This window comes from Diadema setosum, chromosome 17 (genome assembly GCF_964275005.1).
Source record: "Diadema setosum chromosome 17, eeDiaSeto1, whole genome shotgun sequence".
In the NCBI taxonomy this organism is placed as follows: Eukaryota; Metazoa; Echinodermata; class Echinoidea; order Diadematoida; family Diadematidae; genus Diadema; species Diadema setosum.
In genome coordinates, this window is record NC_092701.1 from 26,497,706 (window position 1) to 26,517,501 (window position 19,796).

General features: G+C 39.2%; 1 protein-coding gene across 2 annotated transcripts in view; it reads left to right on the forward strand.

Annotated features, from left to right (window-relative positions):
- The first annotated feature begins 566 nt into the window (after nucleotides 1-566).
- LOC140240755 (serine/threonine-protein phosphatase 2A activator-like) overlaps nucleotides 567-19,796 on the forward strand; it is a 144,801-nt gene continuing 125,571 nt past the window's right edge. For both annotated transcript variants that reach the window (XM_072320525.1, XM_072320524.1), the window contains exons 1-9: nucleotides 567-642; nucleotides 5,352-5,437; nucleotides 7,091-7,177; nucleotides 8,693-8,818; nucleotides 10,243-10,460; nucleotides 11,266-11,390; nucleotides 14,761-14,858; nucleotides 16,452-16,559; nucleotides 17,189-17,344. In XM_072320525.1, the coding sequence (XP_072176626.1) occupies nucleotides 630-642; nucleotides 5,352-5,437; nucleotides 7,091-7,177; nucleotides 8,693-8,818; nucleotides 10,243-10,460; nucleotides 11,266-11,390; nucleotides 14,761-14,858; nucleotides 16,452-16,559; nucleotides 17,189-17,272 (945 nt within the window). In that variant the 5' untranslated portion in view covers nucleotides 567-629 and the 3' untranslated portion in view covers nucleotides 17,273-17,344. The remainder of the gene's footprint in view (nucleotides 643-5,351; nucleotides 5,438-7,090; nucleotides 7,178-8,692; nucleotides 8,819-10,242; nucleotides 10,461-11,265; nucleotides 11,391-14,760; nucleotides 14,859-16,451; nucleotides 16,560-17,188; nucleotides 17,345-19,796) is intronic.

A 19,796-nucleotide genomic window follows, 5' to 3' on the forward strand; every position in this document is an offset into this window, starting at 1 on the left:
CTACAGACATGCTTTATTACGCAATGATTTAGATGCATTTTGCTCTTCCTTTTTCTCGATCCTTCTTCTTCTTCTTCTTCTTCTTCTGCTTCCTCTCTGACTTTCCATTATAATTATACAGCGAGAACTTTGAGATGATTGAAGTGCTTCATTTCTCCTTTTTTCACGAGCCGAAAATGCGTGTCCGTGTGAATATGAACACTTCGATGTCATAAATACAATGTCACTCCAAATTTTGTCCAAAATTGCTCTTTTTTTTCTCATTTTGTTCAACTTCTACTAAGCTGTGCTTACTGAGTTGTCACCTCCAGTTTGTCATTACTGAATTGTTACTGCTGTTACACAAATTGATCTGGAAATAAATTTTCTATTGAATTGAATTGAATTGAATAATTAGCCAAGCCACTGTGCTTTCTGCATCTTGCTTCATAGGTAGTGATAGCAGACAACTCGACGGGGTCAACCGTTGGACCGCTGTATTTGGCCGTTGTCACTAGATGCTAGAACCTCCCTACCCAGCGTTGCGCGTGCGCGCGGCGTCGATGCTGTGCTTTTCCTATCATCGGAGACAAACCGTGTGGCTGTATTCTTTTTGAGACTCCACGAGATCGCACGCAAATAATTCGACAATGGCTGAAAAGGGTAATGCAAAAATTAACATTTCATTACGTTTTCGTGTAAGGAATCATTTGTAACTGTTACTGAATTTGTGTTCCATTACTGTGAACCAATCAACCAAGATAAACGCACATTCTGGAAATCTCTTTTAGTGTCAACAGAGGCACTTGCATGTATTGTAGTAGGTGGGACTACACATCCTATTACCATTGGCCGAAATCGGCCTCGCCAGAGCTGCAGAGCCAGAGAGAAAATGAGACTCAGCTCAAATTGTCATATCTGCTGTGTTCCACTTCTCGACTTACTTACTACATCAATCGACACAACACTTTCTTTCTTAATTTAATGCCATCGTAACCAGGCCAGGCCAAGCTTGGTAGACTAGACCCTATATGAAGTTGAATTATTTACACTACGACAGATTAGGCACAGTAAAATTTAATCTAGGTTTAGTAGTAGGTAGACTATTTTACTTGCTTGGTGCCGTAGCCGTAGCTAGGACATTGTCATTGACATTAGACTGTGAGATTCTCGTTGGCACTGTCATCAACATTATTACCTTCGCCAAGGGAGGAGGTTATGTTTTCGTTACCGTTGCGTTGGTTTGTTCGTTAGTTAGTTTGTCCGTGTGCAAAATAACTCAAAAAGTAGTTAACGGATTTGAATGAAACTTGCAGGAAAGGTGAACTTGAGAATGACACAAGTAATGAACAATTATATTAACTCTGGTAGTATGGTTGGGTGTTCATAATATCGGACACCTAACGTTTTTCTATCAATAGAAACGTGAAAAATCTCACAATTTGCCTGAAATTTTACTCACGTGTGGAGAAAATACTCCGGATTCACAAGCGCGCACTGAAAATGCGATCTGAGGTACGCGCTCTAGATGGCGGCTTCGAACGCGTGGGGTGTCATTTTTTCCGCACTCAGTTGCCGGGCTCATATCGACCGACCACCCCGCCCTCTATTGACAATACGTATAAAGCGTACTTAAACACGTTTTTTCGACAAGCTGCTGTTTTTTTCTAGTCGTAATTTTTTCCCCAATAATATTTGAATATATTTTGAATCCTTTGATATTACTTTTGAAGGACTGTTTGATGAATTTGACTTGATTTTCATTAGGAAACTTTTCATCGTAATTGAAATAAATTAGATGAGTCGGTTTGTTTTTTCACATTCATTTCTCGTTTCTGCATCAACTCGTACGGTCGTAGCGGGCGACAAAATGTTTATGTCATGTGATATATGTGTAACGTGTGTGCGTGCACGATCGTACAAGCGGCGGTGACAATTTTGCGGTCAAAATCGTCAAATTTATTACGGAAGGATACTCTACATCTAACAACGAGTCAGCAAAGGTAGGCCTAGTTATATGTAGTTACACGATAAACCTTATTCGATTTTGCTAAATTTCGGTAATTTAGAGGGAATACTTAGTTGTTTTCGCCACATTTTACTCGGTAGCGTAGCCCAGTGAAGAATCGAACACCGTTGCGCGTAGTCCCATGCGTACATTTTCTTTCTGTACGCGCAATGCCATTATAATGCGCGGTCGGTCGTTATGGACCCGGCCGGTGGGTTGGACCCCTACCATACTAGTGGTAGTGATCAGAGCATTTTTGGGGAATTCATGAAGGATTTTCGACATTTTGGCAGGTAGGGTCAATGAACTTGGGAGTTCAGGCTGCGCGTATTGAGGTTTGCATGCGCGCACTAAAGTGCGTGCTCTAGTTCCTGCTACAGTGAAACCCTGTTATAACGAGTTGGGTTATAACGAGGAACCGCTTATAACGAGGTGATCGCGTCAGTCCCGTTTTCCTTTGCGTGTAAACCTATGGCAGAACGAATCGGTTATAACGAGTTCGGTTATGACGAGTTTCCGGTTATAACGAGGACATTTTCGGCGCATCATGATAAAGAAAAACATTAGAAATTTGATCGGATATAACGAGGTACCATTTCTTGACTTGCCGCTTTTCAAACACGAGACAAATGAAACATTGAAAATCGAATTCACGCTATCCATGTCTTTTTCCCGTTTTGCTGAGAACGGTTCCTTCCATGTTATCTTCTAAACCACGCCAAAAAAAAAAAAAAAAAAAACATTAATACCATTCGATGTTCCTACTAAATTATTAAACATAATCACTCGATTTTCTTTTTCGCGAGATCACATGCGTGCGTAATGTTATAGGTCAGACCACAGCGCAACAAGGGAAAAAAGATAACGCACTCAAAAACGTTTCATGTAGCGACACTCGTGGCAAATATGGAAATTGGAATGCGTGTGCAACTCAACATTATATCCTTTCCATTTGTAGTCCCGACTTCCAGTTCTGCTGGTTAGCAAATACGAGTGTATGATTATAGCCGAAATAATTAATGAAATCGCGATCTCGCCTGGTGACAGTAGCGTAAAAATAGTTGAATAACGCAATCCTGTCGCAATTTTTTTAAGAACGGATGTAGACAATGCGAAGGGATTTTCGGCAGATGATAAAGAACGCATCTTTAATCCTTTCGGGCGCAACGATAATACATTGTATGAGATTACAGCCGAAATGATTCATGAAATCATCGCATTCCCGCTGGGCACCAACAGCGTAAAATAACCTCGCAAGTTACGGTAAACGACGCACAATGTTACTCTGAAATCATCGCGATCTCGCCAGATGACAGTAGCGTAAAAATAGTTGAGTAACGCATGTTTAGCTACTTAATCGGTGTTCAGAAGAAGAAACAAACGTATTTAACAATTTGAATAGATCTAGGTTTGTTCATTATCACAATTTTAACAACGCATTTCACAATGAAGATTTTTCTTTCTTTCAAAATGGTCTACGAGTAACAGATTTGCGTAAAAAGGATCACAGCCGTCTAAATTCAATCCTGTCGCTTATTTTTCAAGCACGGATGTACAAAACGCGAAGAAATTTTCGGAAGAAAATGAACAACGCATCTTTAATCCCTTCGGGTGGAACGAACATACATTATATAAGATTATAGCCGAAATGATTCATGAAATCATCGCATTCCCGCTGGGCACCAACAGCGTAAAAAATACCCCTCAAGTTACGCTAAATGACGCACGAATGTTACTCTGAAATCATCGCGATCTCGCCGGTTGACAGTAGCGTAAAAATATGTTAAGCTACTTAGTCGGTGTTCAGAAATAGAAACAAACGCATTTAACAATTATAATAGATCTGGGTTTGTTCATTATCACAATTTTAACAACGCATTTCACAACGAAGATTTTCTTTCTTTCAGAATGGTCTATGAGGAAGAGATCTGCGTAAAAAGGGTCACAACCTTCTAAATTCAATCCTGTCGCTCATTTTTCAAGAACGGATGTACAAAACGCAAAGAGATTTTCGGAAGAAAATAAACAACGCATTTTAATCCTTTCGGGCGCAACGATCATACATTGTATAAGAATGCAGCCGAAATGATTCATGAAATTATCGCATTCCCGCTTGACACCAACAGCGTAAAAATACCTTGCAAGTTACGGTAAACAACGCATATTATACAATGTGATTTTAATATAATATAGGCCTATTCTTCTCAAGAACATAACGTGCACTATTATGTGAAGAGATTTTCGGAAGAAAAATAAAGAATTAACCTATTTCAACCCCGACTTTTTTGCCTAATTCACAAATAATTTCCCTTTATTCTCTCGATAATAATGATCCATATTGTGTGATAACAACGCAAAGGATGTTCTTAACTTTCATTGTTGAGTATATTATGACGTCGTGCTTATGTTTTTCTTTGTTTTTGATGCGTACGGTTATAACGAGGTACCGGTTATAACGAGGTAATATCGCCGGTCCCACGGACCTCGTTATAACGGGGTTTCACTGTACTATTATTGTATTTATAGCCAGGCCTAGGGCGAGGCGCGCCGTGCAGCTGAGGGTTTATGACGTAACAAAGGCTTCTAGATCTAGTTCTATATTGGGAAAATCGGGCAACTTTTAGCACACAATGATATAAGTATGTTATGGGTGGAAATCACTGATACGTGTATCTCTATGAAAGAACAAGATCAGTGGTGGAAATGAGCTGCATGCTTGGCAGAGGTCAGCGCTCTCAGAGTGCTTCTCTAGTTGGCATTGCATTGTCATCATCAATATGGTAATGCAAATAAATTCTGATAGACTCAAGTCCTTTGAGGAATTGGGGATTGCATCCCTGCTGTATAAATATTAATGTGAACATGCAGATAATCATGGTTCTAGTCTTCACAATTTTGCATGATATGGAATTAAGATTCTGAATTTGATCCACTCGGCACCTGTTCTCTTTATTAACTTATCAATGATGAAAAATAAAACCAATGAATAAATTTACATTATTATTACTCAAGTATAAAGAATATTAAACTTTCTATTAAACAAGAATAATTTATGACCCTTTACAAAATATTGCATCGTATATATACCTGTAGTATATATTCCAATCTTCCATCTTTAGTTGAGAGTGATATGCAGCTCGGGTCCATGGTATCAGAGGTAGTTTAAGAAGACAAAGTGTAAAACATCATGCCTTGAATTTATAGATCGATGGTATTTTGAATGTGAGACCCAAGATATTTTCTCATGAATGAATGTAAATATTAATCAAGGTGAGTTTATTAATAATTGAATTTCTAGTTGTTAGCTCCTTGAATCTATTCTTGTGAATACCAAGTTTCCTTTTTCCAAATCATTTCTACTCAGAAGCCAACCCTGACTCGGCCAAGTTTAGAGTTCCGACAAAGGAGATCAAATCCCCAATGGACATCAGGAAGTGGCAGACGTCACAGGTGAATACTGACTGTAAAGGTGTTGTGAGATGTGTACATAATACCTTTTGCTAGCCTTATGAGTCACATAAAGTAGAAGTGTAGAGAATGGCTTTCTGAGCTGCAGCATCTACAATGTATGCAAGGAAACCCTCTTACAATGGGGTGATGCTAGGACTGCCAGTTTTTAATTTGATTTTGATTTGATTTGATTTATTCTACGTATGTCATTGTTTTACAATTACATCAATTTTCAGCAATATCAATAACATATACAAATATGGCATTAGTTAATACACAGTATGATTACTTTGTACAATTTCAACAATTTTCCTTACATATAAATATGCATCTGTAATGTAATCACATGCATTACATTTGAATCATACAGAGCGATTGCCAAGAATAAGCACAAAGCTGGACTGTTTGGCAACAGATAATGCATTTATGATAAACAAGGGGGTCCAATATGATTTTTCCTCATTGGTACCTCATTGTAAATGATGTAATAGTACTGAAAAAGAGACCTAAATATACAAATGGACAATCGGGACCACTGAATTAACTTTCTTAAAGGTGGTAACTCATTGTGAGCGAGCTCGTTATTGCAGAGTTTCCTTGTATGTATGTGAAATGTCGGCAAATCACTCACAAGTAAATGTTATTGAGAGCTCGCTGTGGCTCAGTGGAAACAAACTATGGACTCGCAAGTATAAGGTCCCTGGATCAAGTCCACCGGCAGCAAGGGTCTGTGCCTGTTCTGCAAAAGTTTTTGTATTGCACACAACAACCTTTTCAAAATTAAGCATTGAAGCTTTGATTGAGACCACAAAATACACAAGAAATTTTGCTCTCTTTTTTGCCATCTATCTCTAACCAAAGGGCAGCTTGGTGGCTCAGTCAGTAACACATGTCTGGCTCAGGGGCGGATCCAGGAATTCTGTAAAGGGGGGGCGTGACTAATTATTTCTGGTGCCACTTCCGGGTTTCATTTCATTTTTTTCTTTTTATTTCTTTTGTTTTTAACGAAAAATAAAGGGGGGGGGGGCATGCGCCGGTTGCGCCCCCCTCTGGACCCGCCACTGTGGCTTGCTGTCAAATGGCTCGGGTTTGAGTTCCTGTGAGTCTAGCCAAGCACTGGTGTGTGCTATCATGCCATCCCCTGTAGTAAGAGGCAGAACTCTGTTCCTCTGGTAGGATGTAAAATGGAGGCCCGTGTGAGACAGAGTCACAACCCACACACACATAAAACTTTTCTTTTGGTGCCTGATGTGTATTTGGTCATAAGCTTGATGTCCACTGGTGTACAAGCGTACATGTCAAATTTGAATGTTGAAGCAACTGTATAATCGGTATCTACTGTTCAGTGAACCAATTATATGGTATGCAGTGGAATAAAAAGCGATCTATCTGTCAGTTGATTAATGTATATTGAATATTTTTAGTCTGTGGTGTATGCCTTGAATATCATCTGCATAGTTTTGTAGCTCTCAAAAAAAAAAAAAAAAAAAGTATTGTTTATATTGCATGTTTGCATATCAAGGTGCATTATTCATTTTCTTTTTTGGTAAACAGGTATGCAGGCAGTTACCAAGAATAAAAAGTGATTGAGCTACAAAATAAAACATTAGTAACTCGATTGATTTCATAACCACCTGATTTCCATTTCTGCAGGCGTATGCTGACTATTTAGTCTTCTTATCGACATTGAATGAAGCTGTCAAAGGAACGACACTGATGGAGGAATGTTCGCAGTCTGCCGTAAGTGATGTAGCTGTCTTTATGATTAATCACATAATGTGACAGTGCATCACAAAGCCAACAAAAAGTTGTAGTTGTGATTTTTGTCTGTGTGTATGTGTGTTCAGGTCAAGTTTTAATAGGGGAGATTCAGAGTGTGAAATTGGTATGTGACTCGTCAAAATTTGGCTGTCCTTAGCACACTTTATGAAGGAATGTTAGAAAACCCCACCTGCAGGACTGTTATTTAGGGCTCCCACACTGATTTGTTTTTTGATGTGTGCTGACTAAATAGGGGATTAAAAACTATTATATACCTCATATATAGAATCCGCTCATATGATTGGTTAAAAGGGAAGTCATGAAAATAGCTGTGCCCCATTGTTGATCAAAATGACGTCATGATTTCCTGTGCCCGGGGCACAGTTGATTAACTGTGCTCTGTAAATACGTTTGGAGACAGTCGCAACCCCGTACAAACATAGATCACTCATGATACGACCGCCGCGCTGTCGATCAGCGTTGATTACGAATGCTACGGTATCTATATTTCGGAATCTATATTTTCGGTATATAAAACAAATAATGACAGCTTGATATTCGGGGCACAGTTAAAATTATGTAGGCCCTCGGTGATGTGAAAACCTTAACTATGCCCTCAGCTTCGCTTCGGGCATAGTTATGATTTTCACATCACCTTGGGCCCATAATTTTAACTGTGCCCCTCATAGCAGTCATTATTTGTATACTGGTACATCATAACTGCTGTGAAGAAATGATTTCATTTACCTAAGCGTAGCATATTCATTTGGGCATATGATGTTCATAATTATAAATATCAATGCTAATATTGGCTGTTCAAACATTTCTGAAGGTATGCTTGCACCCTGTAACCCACCTCTTTGGTAAAAATAAAGGGAAAAAAATAAACAAACAAACACCATCACATAACAATGTGGGAGTATGTATGCAACAAACTGTGAGGCTGGTTAGTGTAATGTACGGTACACTTGACTATGACCATTCAAAATTCTGGATTTAAATTCCATACTTATAAGTTGGGCCAGTGCTGTATGTGAGCATTTTTTTTTCCCCTCTGCAAAGACTCCACATGTTCTGTTTCTCTGGACCCATTTAGATTACAGCCCCAAATAAAAAAAAAGCCTTCAGCGATTTCAAGAATTGTTTCTGGGAACAAGTCAGCTGCTAGTCTGTTTATATTGCCTACACATACATCTGTCCAGGAATTAACCTTAATCAATTAAATTTCATAATGCGTGACTGTCAATCAGCTTACAGTATGCAGTGAGTCGATGATTCAAAATCATGAAACGTTTGTCAACTAAAACCTATTTTACAGATTCAAGAAGAGGGAGGGGAAGAGTTTCCTGTTTTAATTGTGCATGCTGTCATGTTTCCCTGTATGTCATGATTTTCTTTCAACCTTGTCCTTATTCTTCTTTTTTCTTCTTCCTTTTTTTTTTTCACCAATTCCCACCATTCAACCCATCCCCCAACCCCTCCCCTGATCCACAGACCTGTGAGAAAGTCCTTCTATTGCTCGACGACCTGAAGAAGTGGGTGGACGAGATTCCACCCGTGGATCAGCCCCAGAGGTTCGGCAACATGGCGTACAGGACGTGGCATCAGAAGCTCCAAGATGTGAGAATTTGAGAGCATGTGTTTGGCGATGACGGTACAGACTGCACGAGAAACTAAACTGCACACAATGTATAATTGCTATAACATTATCTTTTATCATCAATTGATTTTGTAGAATGGTTTGTTTTCCATGGCTGCTAAGCTTGTCAGCAAGCAGTCTCTGGACTGATGGCTATTAAGGAATGGTTTAGTTTTGACCTGGCTTCATGTTTGTAACTTCTTTTGGTGAGATAAGGAGAAACCTCTTATGAAATCTTATTAAATATGACAGAACATGTAATTCCAAGAGGAATTTAATGTTTATTTGATGAGAATTGGTTTTGAAATGGCTGAGATATTCAAAACAGAGTGATCCTAATAAGAGGTGGGACCTACCATTTATTAGGATCGCTTTGTGTTACTTTGCTTTTGGATATCTCAGCCATTTCAAAACAGATTTTCATCAAATGAACTTTGAATTCCTCTTAAAATGGTATGGTATCTAACACATCGTGAGTGGTTTCTTAGTATCTCACAAACAGTTAAAAGCCCAATATCCTCATCTCCACCAATACTATACCATCCCTTGGACTAGGCAATAAGGGTATTGTGCCTTGCCTAGGGACACAACTGCTGCAGCCAGGGGACTTGAACCTCAGACCTCAGATTTTACTGTCTGTTGTCTTGTCCACTGGGCCATGACAGCCAAGTTGTAGTCTAGATAAACACTGATATCAATGGTCATTCCATAATCCTGGATTGAGAGTGCTTATGTTCATCAGTTGCAGCTCCAGATAGCAACAGCCACAATTTCATAGGTCATTGTCTTACTATCACATTATGATAAGGTATACAACTCATGATGAAGAAAAGCAGAGATGAACTTATTTTCACACTGGCTCTATCACCCATTTTGAAAAGTCATGCTCTCCCAGAGTATTGTAGCACAGAAAATAGGAAATGATTGTATGATCTTTGTTGTGGTTCAGATGACTCTTTTCTAAAATTGATGCTGTTTTCTTGTACTTGCATGTTTCACTTGCAAAACTCCCAAACATTTTGCATTGAGAGATTGCCATTGCATAGGTCTGTAAAAATATCACAGTGGCTGCCGTATATCGTTTGATTTGCTGTAAACCTGCTTATTGCTGTATGAATAACAGTGTTAGCAAAAGGTTCTTTGTTTAGTCCTCAACACTACTGGTGAAAATATCAAGGAAATGTTATTTGGTCATATTTTTCATTCTGTCATGTCAGTACCCATCTTTGGGGCTCTCATCATTAGAGCACTCTTACTGCCTAACTACAATATATGTGACTAATGTGAAGGGAAATTGTGCACATCAAATCTCTGCTCTACTTTCAGTACAATACTACTTTAATGGCACTAAACTACAATGTATTAACTGTTTCCCCCCCCCCCCCACCCCACTTCAAATAAACAGAATGCCGAGGCTCTGATCGTGAGGCTGCTGCCGGAGAGCCTTAGGGAGGCCACACAGGAGCTCAAGCCCTACCTGACGGACAGCTTCGGGAACTACACCCGGATTGACTACGGGACGGGGCACGAGATGGCCTTCGCCACCTTCCTCTGCTGCCTGTGCAAGCTGAACGTCTTACCGCCCTCCGACTCGCAGGCACTAGTACTCAGAGTCTTCACAAGGTAAACACCAGAGGGTTCAGAAGAGTTCTGGAGGGTTGCAGGTTTGTTGTCAGAGAAGTGTTATGAAATGGGCTTTAGAATCTCTGCAATCTGATTGGTCAATTGCCGTGCATTGATTTTTACTGATCCACACTGAGCCATGCATCCGGTAAAGTCTGAACGCATGGCTCAAGTCTTGTATAGTGTTATAGGTGTACCGGATGCATGTTGGGGGAAAAGGTTGTACTTCATGGATTTACTGGCTAATTTTATAACATGAATGATGCACAGGTCTATTTCATGGATCAGTGAGAACTGGATGCTCGCATCATGCTCGCATTTACCTTTGGAACAGTCTAAAACAGTTAAACCGTTCCAGAGCTTAAAATCACTCATCCAATTCTCACTGATCCACTCCATCCTGTGTATCATTTGTAAAATGGCACATTAGCAGAAATTGATATGTGTAGTTCTCAAAGTGGTATTGTTGCATGTTTAGTGGTAAATTATTCATTATTGTGAGTCAGAGAGGTGGTAGTAGTTGTAATTGTTGTAGCAGTAGTAGTAGTAGTAGTAGTAGTAGTAGTAGTAGTAGTAGTAGTAGTAGTAGTAGTAGTATTAGTAGTAGTAGTAGTAGTAGTAGTAGTAGTAGTAGTAGTAGTAGAAGTAGTAGTAGTAGTAGATTTGGTACCCATTTTAGTAGTTGCAGCAACAGCAGTAGCAGATGTTGAAGTTGCTTGAGTAGTGACACTTGTATCAGTAATACGAACGCCATTAGACCTTAATTGTTTTTATGTTGGCGTTCACCTAATCACTCAATATTCAGGTATCTTGAGTTAACAAGAAAGCTGCAGACCACATACAACATGGAGCCAGCAGGGAGCCAAGGAGTGTGGGGTCTTGATGACTTCCAATTCCTCCCCTTCTACTGGGGCAGCGCACAACTCATCGGTAAGGTCCTTCACCCGCTCCCAAAATATTACGGTCAAGCCCATTTCAACTGCTAGAAACACTTCTCTAGTATTGATGTGCAATTTTTGCAAAACGAGTTCTCAAGATGTAGTGGCTGTGCGTCATATGCATTCTTTGAAATTTAAAAAAAATTATCATATTCAGATGGACTGCAACTTCAGATCCATATGTCAAAAAACTTGTCTTGTCAATTAAACCAGAAAAAGGGAGAAAGGTTTGCGGTGACACCATGTGTATGTAGTCCTTAACCGGATCGTTGTTTGGCAGAAGAAGAGCCGAGAAAGAGGAGAATTGAAGAGGGAAGCGACATGTGGGGGTTGTAAGGAGGGCAAAAAGTGAAGAGTGGGGGACAGTAATAGGCTGGAAGTTGAAGTTGCACTAGTGGAGACGGTAGAGAAAGGAACAGAGAGAGTGGTAAGGAAGAATAGAGTGAGAACCAAGTGAGATGTTCGGACATCGTGAGGAGGAGAAAGATGAAATGGAAGGGAAGAGGAAGAGGGAGGAGTTGAAGGTTGGAAAATCATGGAGATAGGAGAGAGAAGTGAAGATTCATGAAACCAAAGAGAAGAACGAAGTCGGCGAACATTGTGGACTATGGAATGCTGAATTAGTGGAGAAAGGATCTTCACTTTTTGCCCTCCTTACAACCCCCATATGTCGATTCCCTCTTCAATTCTCCTCTTTTTCGGCTCTTCTTCTGCCAAGCAACAATCCGGTTAAGGACTACATACACATGGTGTCACCGCAAACCTTTCTCCCTCATTTACTTAACCATGCAAACCTTCAAGCAACACATAAACCAGAATACTCGATGCATTGTTTGGATGTGCTTTAATTTGAAAATCTGAATAGTTTTGTCTGAGAGTACCTCAAAGATGTCTCCGATATTCACACAGGAAATCTGAAGAAAATTTTGATTATCTAATAGCCAATCATTAGACAGTTTCATCCAGAACTTGATACACACTTTGCTTTGTCATAAAGCTTTGTGCCGGTAACTTCCCTACCCCCCCCCCCCCCTGCATGCTAGAGGGCTTTTAGCCAAAACAGAATTAACCTTCAGAAGAAGCAGATCTTGTAAAGGTAGTCGCCAACATTTGCAAGTCATCCTGATTCTCACAAAGTAGATCTCATGTTAGCATTTCCTTACTCTTACTTCAATGAGATGAGAATCTGTCTGGAATTTGTAACTATAAAAAAAAAAAACAGAAGAAATGCTCCAAACACAAGCACACATGCATAAAAAGATATTTATCCTTGATTGTCCCTCTAGTTTCTACTTGCTAAGTTTTTTCTGCCTTGTGTGTGATTGGCATTTATTGTGATCATGATCTCCAGGATGCTTTGTAAAGTAAGACTTGCCAGCCTTTGTCCCTGTCTGTGACATCAAATTAATATTGTGAAGGTTCTAGGACAATTACCCAAGACCCTTCCCCTGACCCTAATCCTAATCCTAATCCTGAACTTATCCTAACCCTGATCCAAATTCTAATCGTAAACCATAGAGCTGTATTATACGTACTAGAGTGCGGGCTCGTCATACACGCGCACGTTAAGGCTCTGTGATCGCATGGAGCACGATCCGCCATTACTAAGAGTGGCAAAACTTCAGTACAGTGCGAATCGCTTGTGTATTAGCAATGTACCGTTGCGTTGACAACCGCGATGAAAATCAACGATTTGAGTGATAATTTGATAATCTCATTCACAAAACCACGCGTAACGCAATATAATTGCTATTTTTAATGTAAATTAATTTTCATACGCTGAGCGCTGATTGTTCATCGCGGACATTCCAGTGCAGCTACGCAGCTAATTAGCTCTGATTGATCGAGTAGTGAACGCGACTTGGAGATAATTTGTAACTCCGGGGGCGGGAATCAGTGGCATAGCTAGGATTTTTCCAGTAGAGGCCACTGGGGGCCTCGCAATTTTGTAGGGGGCACCCTGAACTGCTACTGTGATTATTTTTTTATTCAGCATATTTTTTTTTTTTTTTTCCAGGGGGTCATGGTGGCATACAATTATTATTATTATTATTTTTTTTTTTTTTTTTTTTGGGGGGGGGGGGGCAGGTCCCCCATACCTACAGCCCTGCATGGGGACACTGCCATTACATTTACAAGTCCTGTATAAACAATGCTTGTAAAAGGGGTTGTTTTTCACGGACGGGCGATGTACGCGCGTATCTAAGGGTAGCAAAATCACTGAAATCAGAGGAAAAGGCCATACTTTTACAGAAGTAGCTAGGCTACTTGAAAAAAGGTAGCTTCAGAGTGAATTTGGTGTATTCTGAGATCAAAGGATCATTACTTGTACACACACACACACTTACTGAAGGCCCCCACCTCGACCTTAATTAGGAATACAATAATTTGAATGGGACATAGTGAATATGCCTGCACACACACACACACACACACTCTCTCTCTCTCTCTCTCTCTCTTTCTCACACACACACACACACAAAGTCCTGAACATATCACACAAATGAATACATTACAGAGTATATTCTATGCATTTAATCTTGTCATGGGATATTAATACTCAAATTATTCGACATACATCATAAATGGCTGTTAGAAAATCTGTAATACAAAATACAGAATTATTTAAAGCCCAAGTACGCACTGGCAATATCGTCTGCATGCACAATTTTGGCAGATGCAGTGCGCATGCATAATGCACTTGCCACTCTCACTTGCCACTCTTAGTAACGGCGGCGAGCTCTCCATGCGATCACAGCGATTTAAAGGGACTGTACAGTACTGGTTGAGGTGGGGATTCATATTTTGAACATTCCTAAGTGAGATAATGAAAAGCCTCTTATGAAATCTGAAAGAGCATGTAATCTTATGAAGGAATCAACGTTTATTTGACGAAAATTGGTTTTCAAATGGCTGAGATATAAAAAAAAGTGCTAATAATAAAAGGCGACATGCCACAACTTTATTAGGATCTCTTTGTTTCACCTTGTTTTTGGATATCTCAGCCATTTCAAAACCGATTTTCATCGAATAAACTTTTGATACCTCTTAGAACTGTATGCTCTTTGACATTTCATAGAGTGGTTTCTGAATATCTCGCAAAACGTTAAAAGCTAAATCCTCACCTCGACCTGAACTGTACACACCCTTTAAATGAGTACGCCCTCTAGCGATATGTAAATACAGCTCTATGTCGTAAACTTAACTCTAACCCTAATCTTTATTGTTGCCCCATCACTAATCTGTATTTATCTGTTGGTACATATGTAATTGTCCTCGGGGTAATTGTCCTGATATGATTGCGAAGCTGTGTCATAAAGTGGTAGCATTTATTGTCTCTTTTTCTCTTTGTCTCATCGCAGATCATCCCACCCTCATCCCGAAACATATTCCGGAAACAAGGTTTGGGGCAGAGAAAGATAAATACATGTTCTGCGGCTGCATCGATTTCATCAATTCAGTAAGTCATCAGGATGCAGGTATCACTGTATAGGCTCTGAGTAGCGGCAGAGCGTCTGAAATTACTGGTAGATCTTAAAGGGCAATTCCAGCCAATTAAAAGTAAGTCTGAAGAAAAAAACAAAATCTTTTTATAGGACAACAATCAAAATTTGATCAAAATGACATAAAAATGAGGGGAGTTTGGAAACTGTATATTTTCCCTAATCTGTGCCAAACAGATCTTAAGCAGTTGATGTAATTATACAAATGATGTCATTACCTCACTATTTTCCATTGATCAAAGTTATACCCCCTGAAAAATTCAAAATTCTGTTATTAAAGTGTAAAGCATATGTTATTCTTGACTGAATGAATTTGAAATGAAGATTAGTCAAATATGTTAGGATTTGCAACTGGCGCTTAATTGCACGTGATTAACAAACCATGATATTTGTGTACAAACTCTGTGGCAAGTTGTAAGGCAATGACATTATCAGCTCACTCATTTGCATATTCATAGTGGCTGTTCAAGAACTGTTTTTATGAAACTTAATGAAACGTGACAAGCTTATAACTTCTCTGATTTTTGTCCAATTTTTATTGAATTTTCATGGTTGTGCTCCTTAATTGATATTGCTCATTCTTTTCAAACAAACTTTTCACTGGTCCAATATTGCCCTCCAAATATCTTTTGTGTTTGCCTTTGTGTTTGTTGTTGATGTTGATGTTGTTGTGTTGTTTTGTAATAGGTAGAATAATCAAAAGCTGTGCTCTATGATGTGTAAAGACTGATATTAAAGTGATCTCTCCTAGCAGTCAATGTAACACTCAATGAACATAATTCATAAAAGGGGCTTGGATCAAATCCGAGGTTTAAATTTGGTCTACTGACTAAGACAAGTGCAAAATAGATATTCCTTACACCTGTGCCTGTCAACACGTGTACGGTATTAAAGATGTCTGACTGTGCATGTGATATGTCATGCGCATTTGCACTGCCCAAATTTTTACCATTTTGAATTCTTGCCAACATTTAAGAGTTCTGATTGGCTGATTCCCAAGTCTCATTCTATACATCAACATTCTATTAAAAAGTGCAACTACTTTTTTTTTTTTTTTTTTTTTTGTTCTTATGAGAGGGCCCAGAGGATGAAATGAAATTCACTCCATACTTGTCATATGTAGAATGTATGACAAAATACAGGAAGGGGTTAATAACTAGAAAAAAAAAATTACATTTCACAGTAGTTTGTCATAATAGGATGTTTTGTGTGTGTATGTGTGTGTGTGCGTGTGTTTGTGATATTGTTAATAGTGGAGTTACCGCTCTCTATAAAGTCGCAGCAGGATTCATGTTTCATGCAACTATTCATCAAATTTGATTGATTTAGAGTAAGCCACTCTATACTACTTGAATATTAAGTTTGATTAATAATATGATTAGCTGGCACGTGTTGATATCGGCCAGAATAAAAAAATTAAGAGGCTAAAACCTACACACTGGATATTTTCACTTGCTTTGAGAACAGCAAGCAAGGGGTTGGGAGGGAGTTGATTAAAGGAATGGAATTTGGATTTGAAAGTGAATTATGGTCCACTTTTGAAACCTCAGATGAAGACAGGCCCGTTTGCAGAGCACTCCAACATCCTGTGGGGAATCAGCAGCGTCCCTCGCTGGCAGAAGGTCAATCAGGGCCTCCTGAAGATGTACAAGGCTGAGGTTTGATGGAAGATGTGATTTGATTGTTGACAGTTATATTTATGTTAATATTGGCGGTGATAATAATGATAATGATAGTAGTAGAAATAACAGTGACTATGATAATAGTGTTATTAGTGCTTATCACAATAATGAAATCGTTGGTTGAGAATGAGAAGGGCGTGAAGTTGCCTTGAATACTATGGATTTAGTGGCAACATATGTCCTCATTCTCACCCAACGAAATAATGATATGATACATTGTATTGGTAATAATTGGTAATAATTGTAATGAAAATAAAATAATCATTATAAAGTCATAATGGTAGTATTTTTAAGGTAGACATGTTTACATAGCACAGTAGCAGTGAAAATGTAACATTTTTTTGTTGGTCATGATGTTCTTGTGTGTCAAAGTGTTTATCAGATTTCTTTAGAAGGTTCTTCAAAATCGATCACTTAAAACTTAAAGGAGCATGATTAATTGATTGCCCTGCTAGTTGTTATCATAGCGCTTGATGGTGAAAAGATGTTTTTGCTGCAGCTCAAAAAAGCTCAAGATTGCTTCTGAAACAGTGTTCTATTACGTCACCAAAGCGACGTAAATGTGTGCATTTCAGACCACCTCCCTTCATCTCCTCCTCCTTCAGGTGCTGTCCAAATTTCCTGTCATCCAACATCTACCCTTCGGGAGCATCATGTCCATCGCGGCGGGCAAGAACGTCTCAAGCTGAAGCACACCCTCACCCGGTGACTCGGGTCATCTGAGAATACTATGTGATGAGGGCGCTTCACCCCCATGCCAGGTAAGAGAAGGGGGAAACCCCAATGAAATGATGATGCTTTCACACTAATGTGCATGTTACAGGCCAAAACTGAGATTTCTTGAAATAACTTGCAGCGTGGGACAAGAGATGTTGGTAAAGACTGCTGTTGTGTGTGTTACGATTTTATTTTACATGCCCGCTAAAGGAAGCACATAATTGCGTATATAAGCAAGCTGCTTTGGGACAGTTGGCTTGAAGTCCTTGAGGAAAGACTAGGCAGTGACAACAAGGTGCCTTGCCTAGGAGCACCACTGCTGGCGACCGGCGGACTCGAAAGAGGGACCTCATGATTTAAAATGTGTTTTCTTGTCCACTGGGCTACTATGACCAAATTATAGTCTCTGTCACTAAGAATTATTTCAAAAGAGGTTGGTCCTTGAATCACTATGGAGCAGAATTATGACATGTTGAAGTTTTTAAAGAGGGGGAACAGATGAATTGGTTGTCTCACAAGGGCCCAAATATCAGTGAAAATGGTGTCTCCAGTCACACATGTTGAGGCAGGCAAGGTGGTTGTCTCACAAATTCACCTAGTACCAAATACCGGTCAATATGATAATCAGATTTTCTTGATATTGTCCAAGAGAAATAAGTCTATAAATCACTGTGCAGGAGAGTTGTGATGCATGATGTTTGCATAGCAGGAGACAGACAAATTGGTAGTCTCACAAAGTCCCCCTGGTACCAAATACCAATCTTCTTTATCTGACATTATCCCATAACCCTCCAGTTGCTTTTCAGGCTAGTTGTTATGCATGATGTTTTCTTAAGGTGGAAGACAGACAACTAATTGCCTTTTACAAATTTCACTGGTACCAAATACCAGTTGGAATAGTGTACTCTATCCCTGCCCAGGCAGTGTTATCAAGCACCATCTTGTTCAGTTGTGGTGATATGGTATTCTTTAATTCTTACCACATGTGACTGGCTTCTAGCTGGAGCAGGAGTTTCACGCCTAAGCAGTGTGGCTAGCTCCCACCCCCCCCCCCCCCCCCACTGTATGCTCAGAATCGGTTTCATGCCTTGGAGCATATCTTAACCTACAAGGTTATTTTACACAGTGGACTTATGTTATAGAGATTATTGATATGACAAACAATCATTACAACAAAACAGGGGTTGACCGAAAGTAAAAACTTTCGTCGTATTCAATTGATTTTTTCAAACCACAATACAACAAAATTTTCACAGGTACCAAAGAGTAATCTTCTCTGTCATTTGAGCTTTCTGTTTTCTTTTGGTCACATGTAATTGTTTATTTTGAATGCTCATGTATCAAAAGCCCTTCGATCACTAGGTTCATAACTGATCCTAAAATTGGCAACTAAATATTGAAAGATGGAAGTTAATATTCCTGTTTCCATTCCCCCCCCCCCCTAATTTAGTGCAGATTAAATGAATCCAAGAATATGCAGGTAACCAACCGTTCTCCAGTGATAAGATGTGCGGTGAAATTTGGGGTTGCCAATTTAAGGATGACTTAACGATGATTTCTGCAGCAGATATCCCCAAGACTTTACAGGCTATTACACATGACATCAGTTGTGTGGGGGGAGGTGGAAATAGAACTACCACCACCCATTCATTTCCCCCCTTCCTTCTTCCCTCCATCCCTCCAGCTGCTGCTCCAAAGTTGCGTCAGCCTTTCTTTCAAAGGCTAGCACAACTCTCTGTCGTGCCCACACAAGAGAGCGCAATGTTGCTGGAAAAGTGGTCCCTCCAAAAATAAACCGGGGTTGCCCAGACGGGGCAATAATGCCGCTTTCACCACAAACCAATCATGTTGTCTGTGACGTTTCCTTTCCCCTGCGGCGTTGTGTAATTGTGTTTTTCCTGTGGCGACAGCCTACCCAATAACACAGGAGTATGGTGTCACTGTGACTATAACTCACTCATTTTCTCTCTCTCTCGCCTTTATGTAAATAATGATAGATAGATAGATAGATAGATAGATAGATAGATAGATAGATAGATAGATAGATAGATAGATATGATAGATATGATAGATAGATAGATAGATACATACATACATACATACATACATACATACATACATACATTGTAGATAGATAGATAGGTAGATAGATAGATACATACATACATGTAGATAGATAGACAGTTAGATGGATGAATAGATAGGTAGTCTGGTGTCACTGTGACTAACTCACATTTTTTTCTTTCTCTGTCTTTATATACATATAAATAGTACGACTGATAGATAAGCAGATGAATGAACAGAATAAATATTTCTTTCTTTCTCTGTCTTTATATACATATAAATAGTAAGATTGATAGATAGAAAAGCAGATGAATAGGTAATGAATAAATAGATAAATAAATAATTGAATAAGTAAATAGATGAATAGATAAATAAATAAATAAATGAGTCATACCTCAGTTTCTTGACATTCTATCTCTTGTTACATCAGAC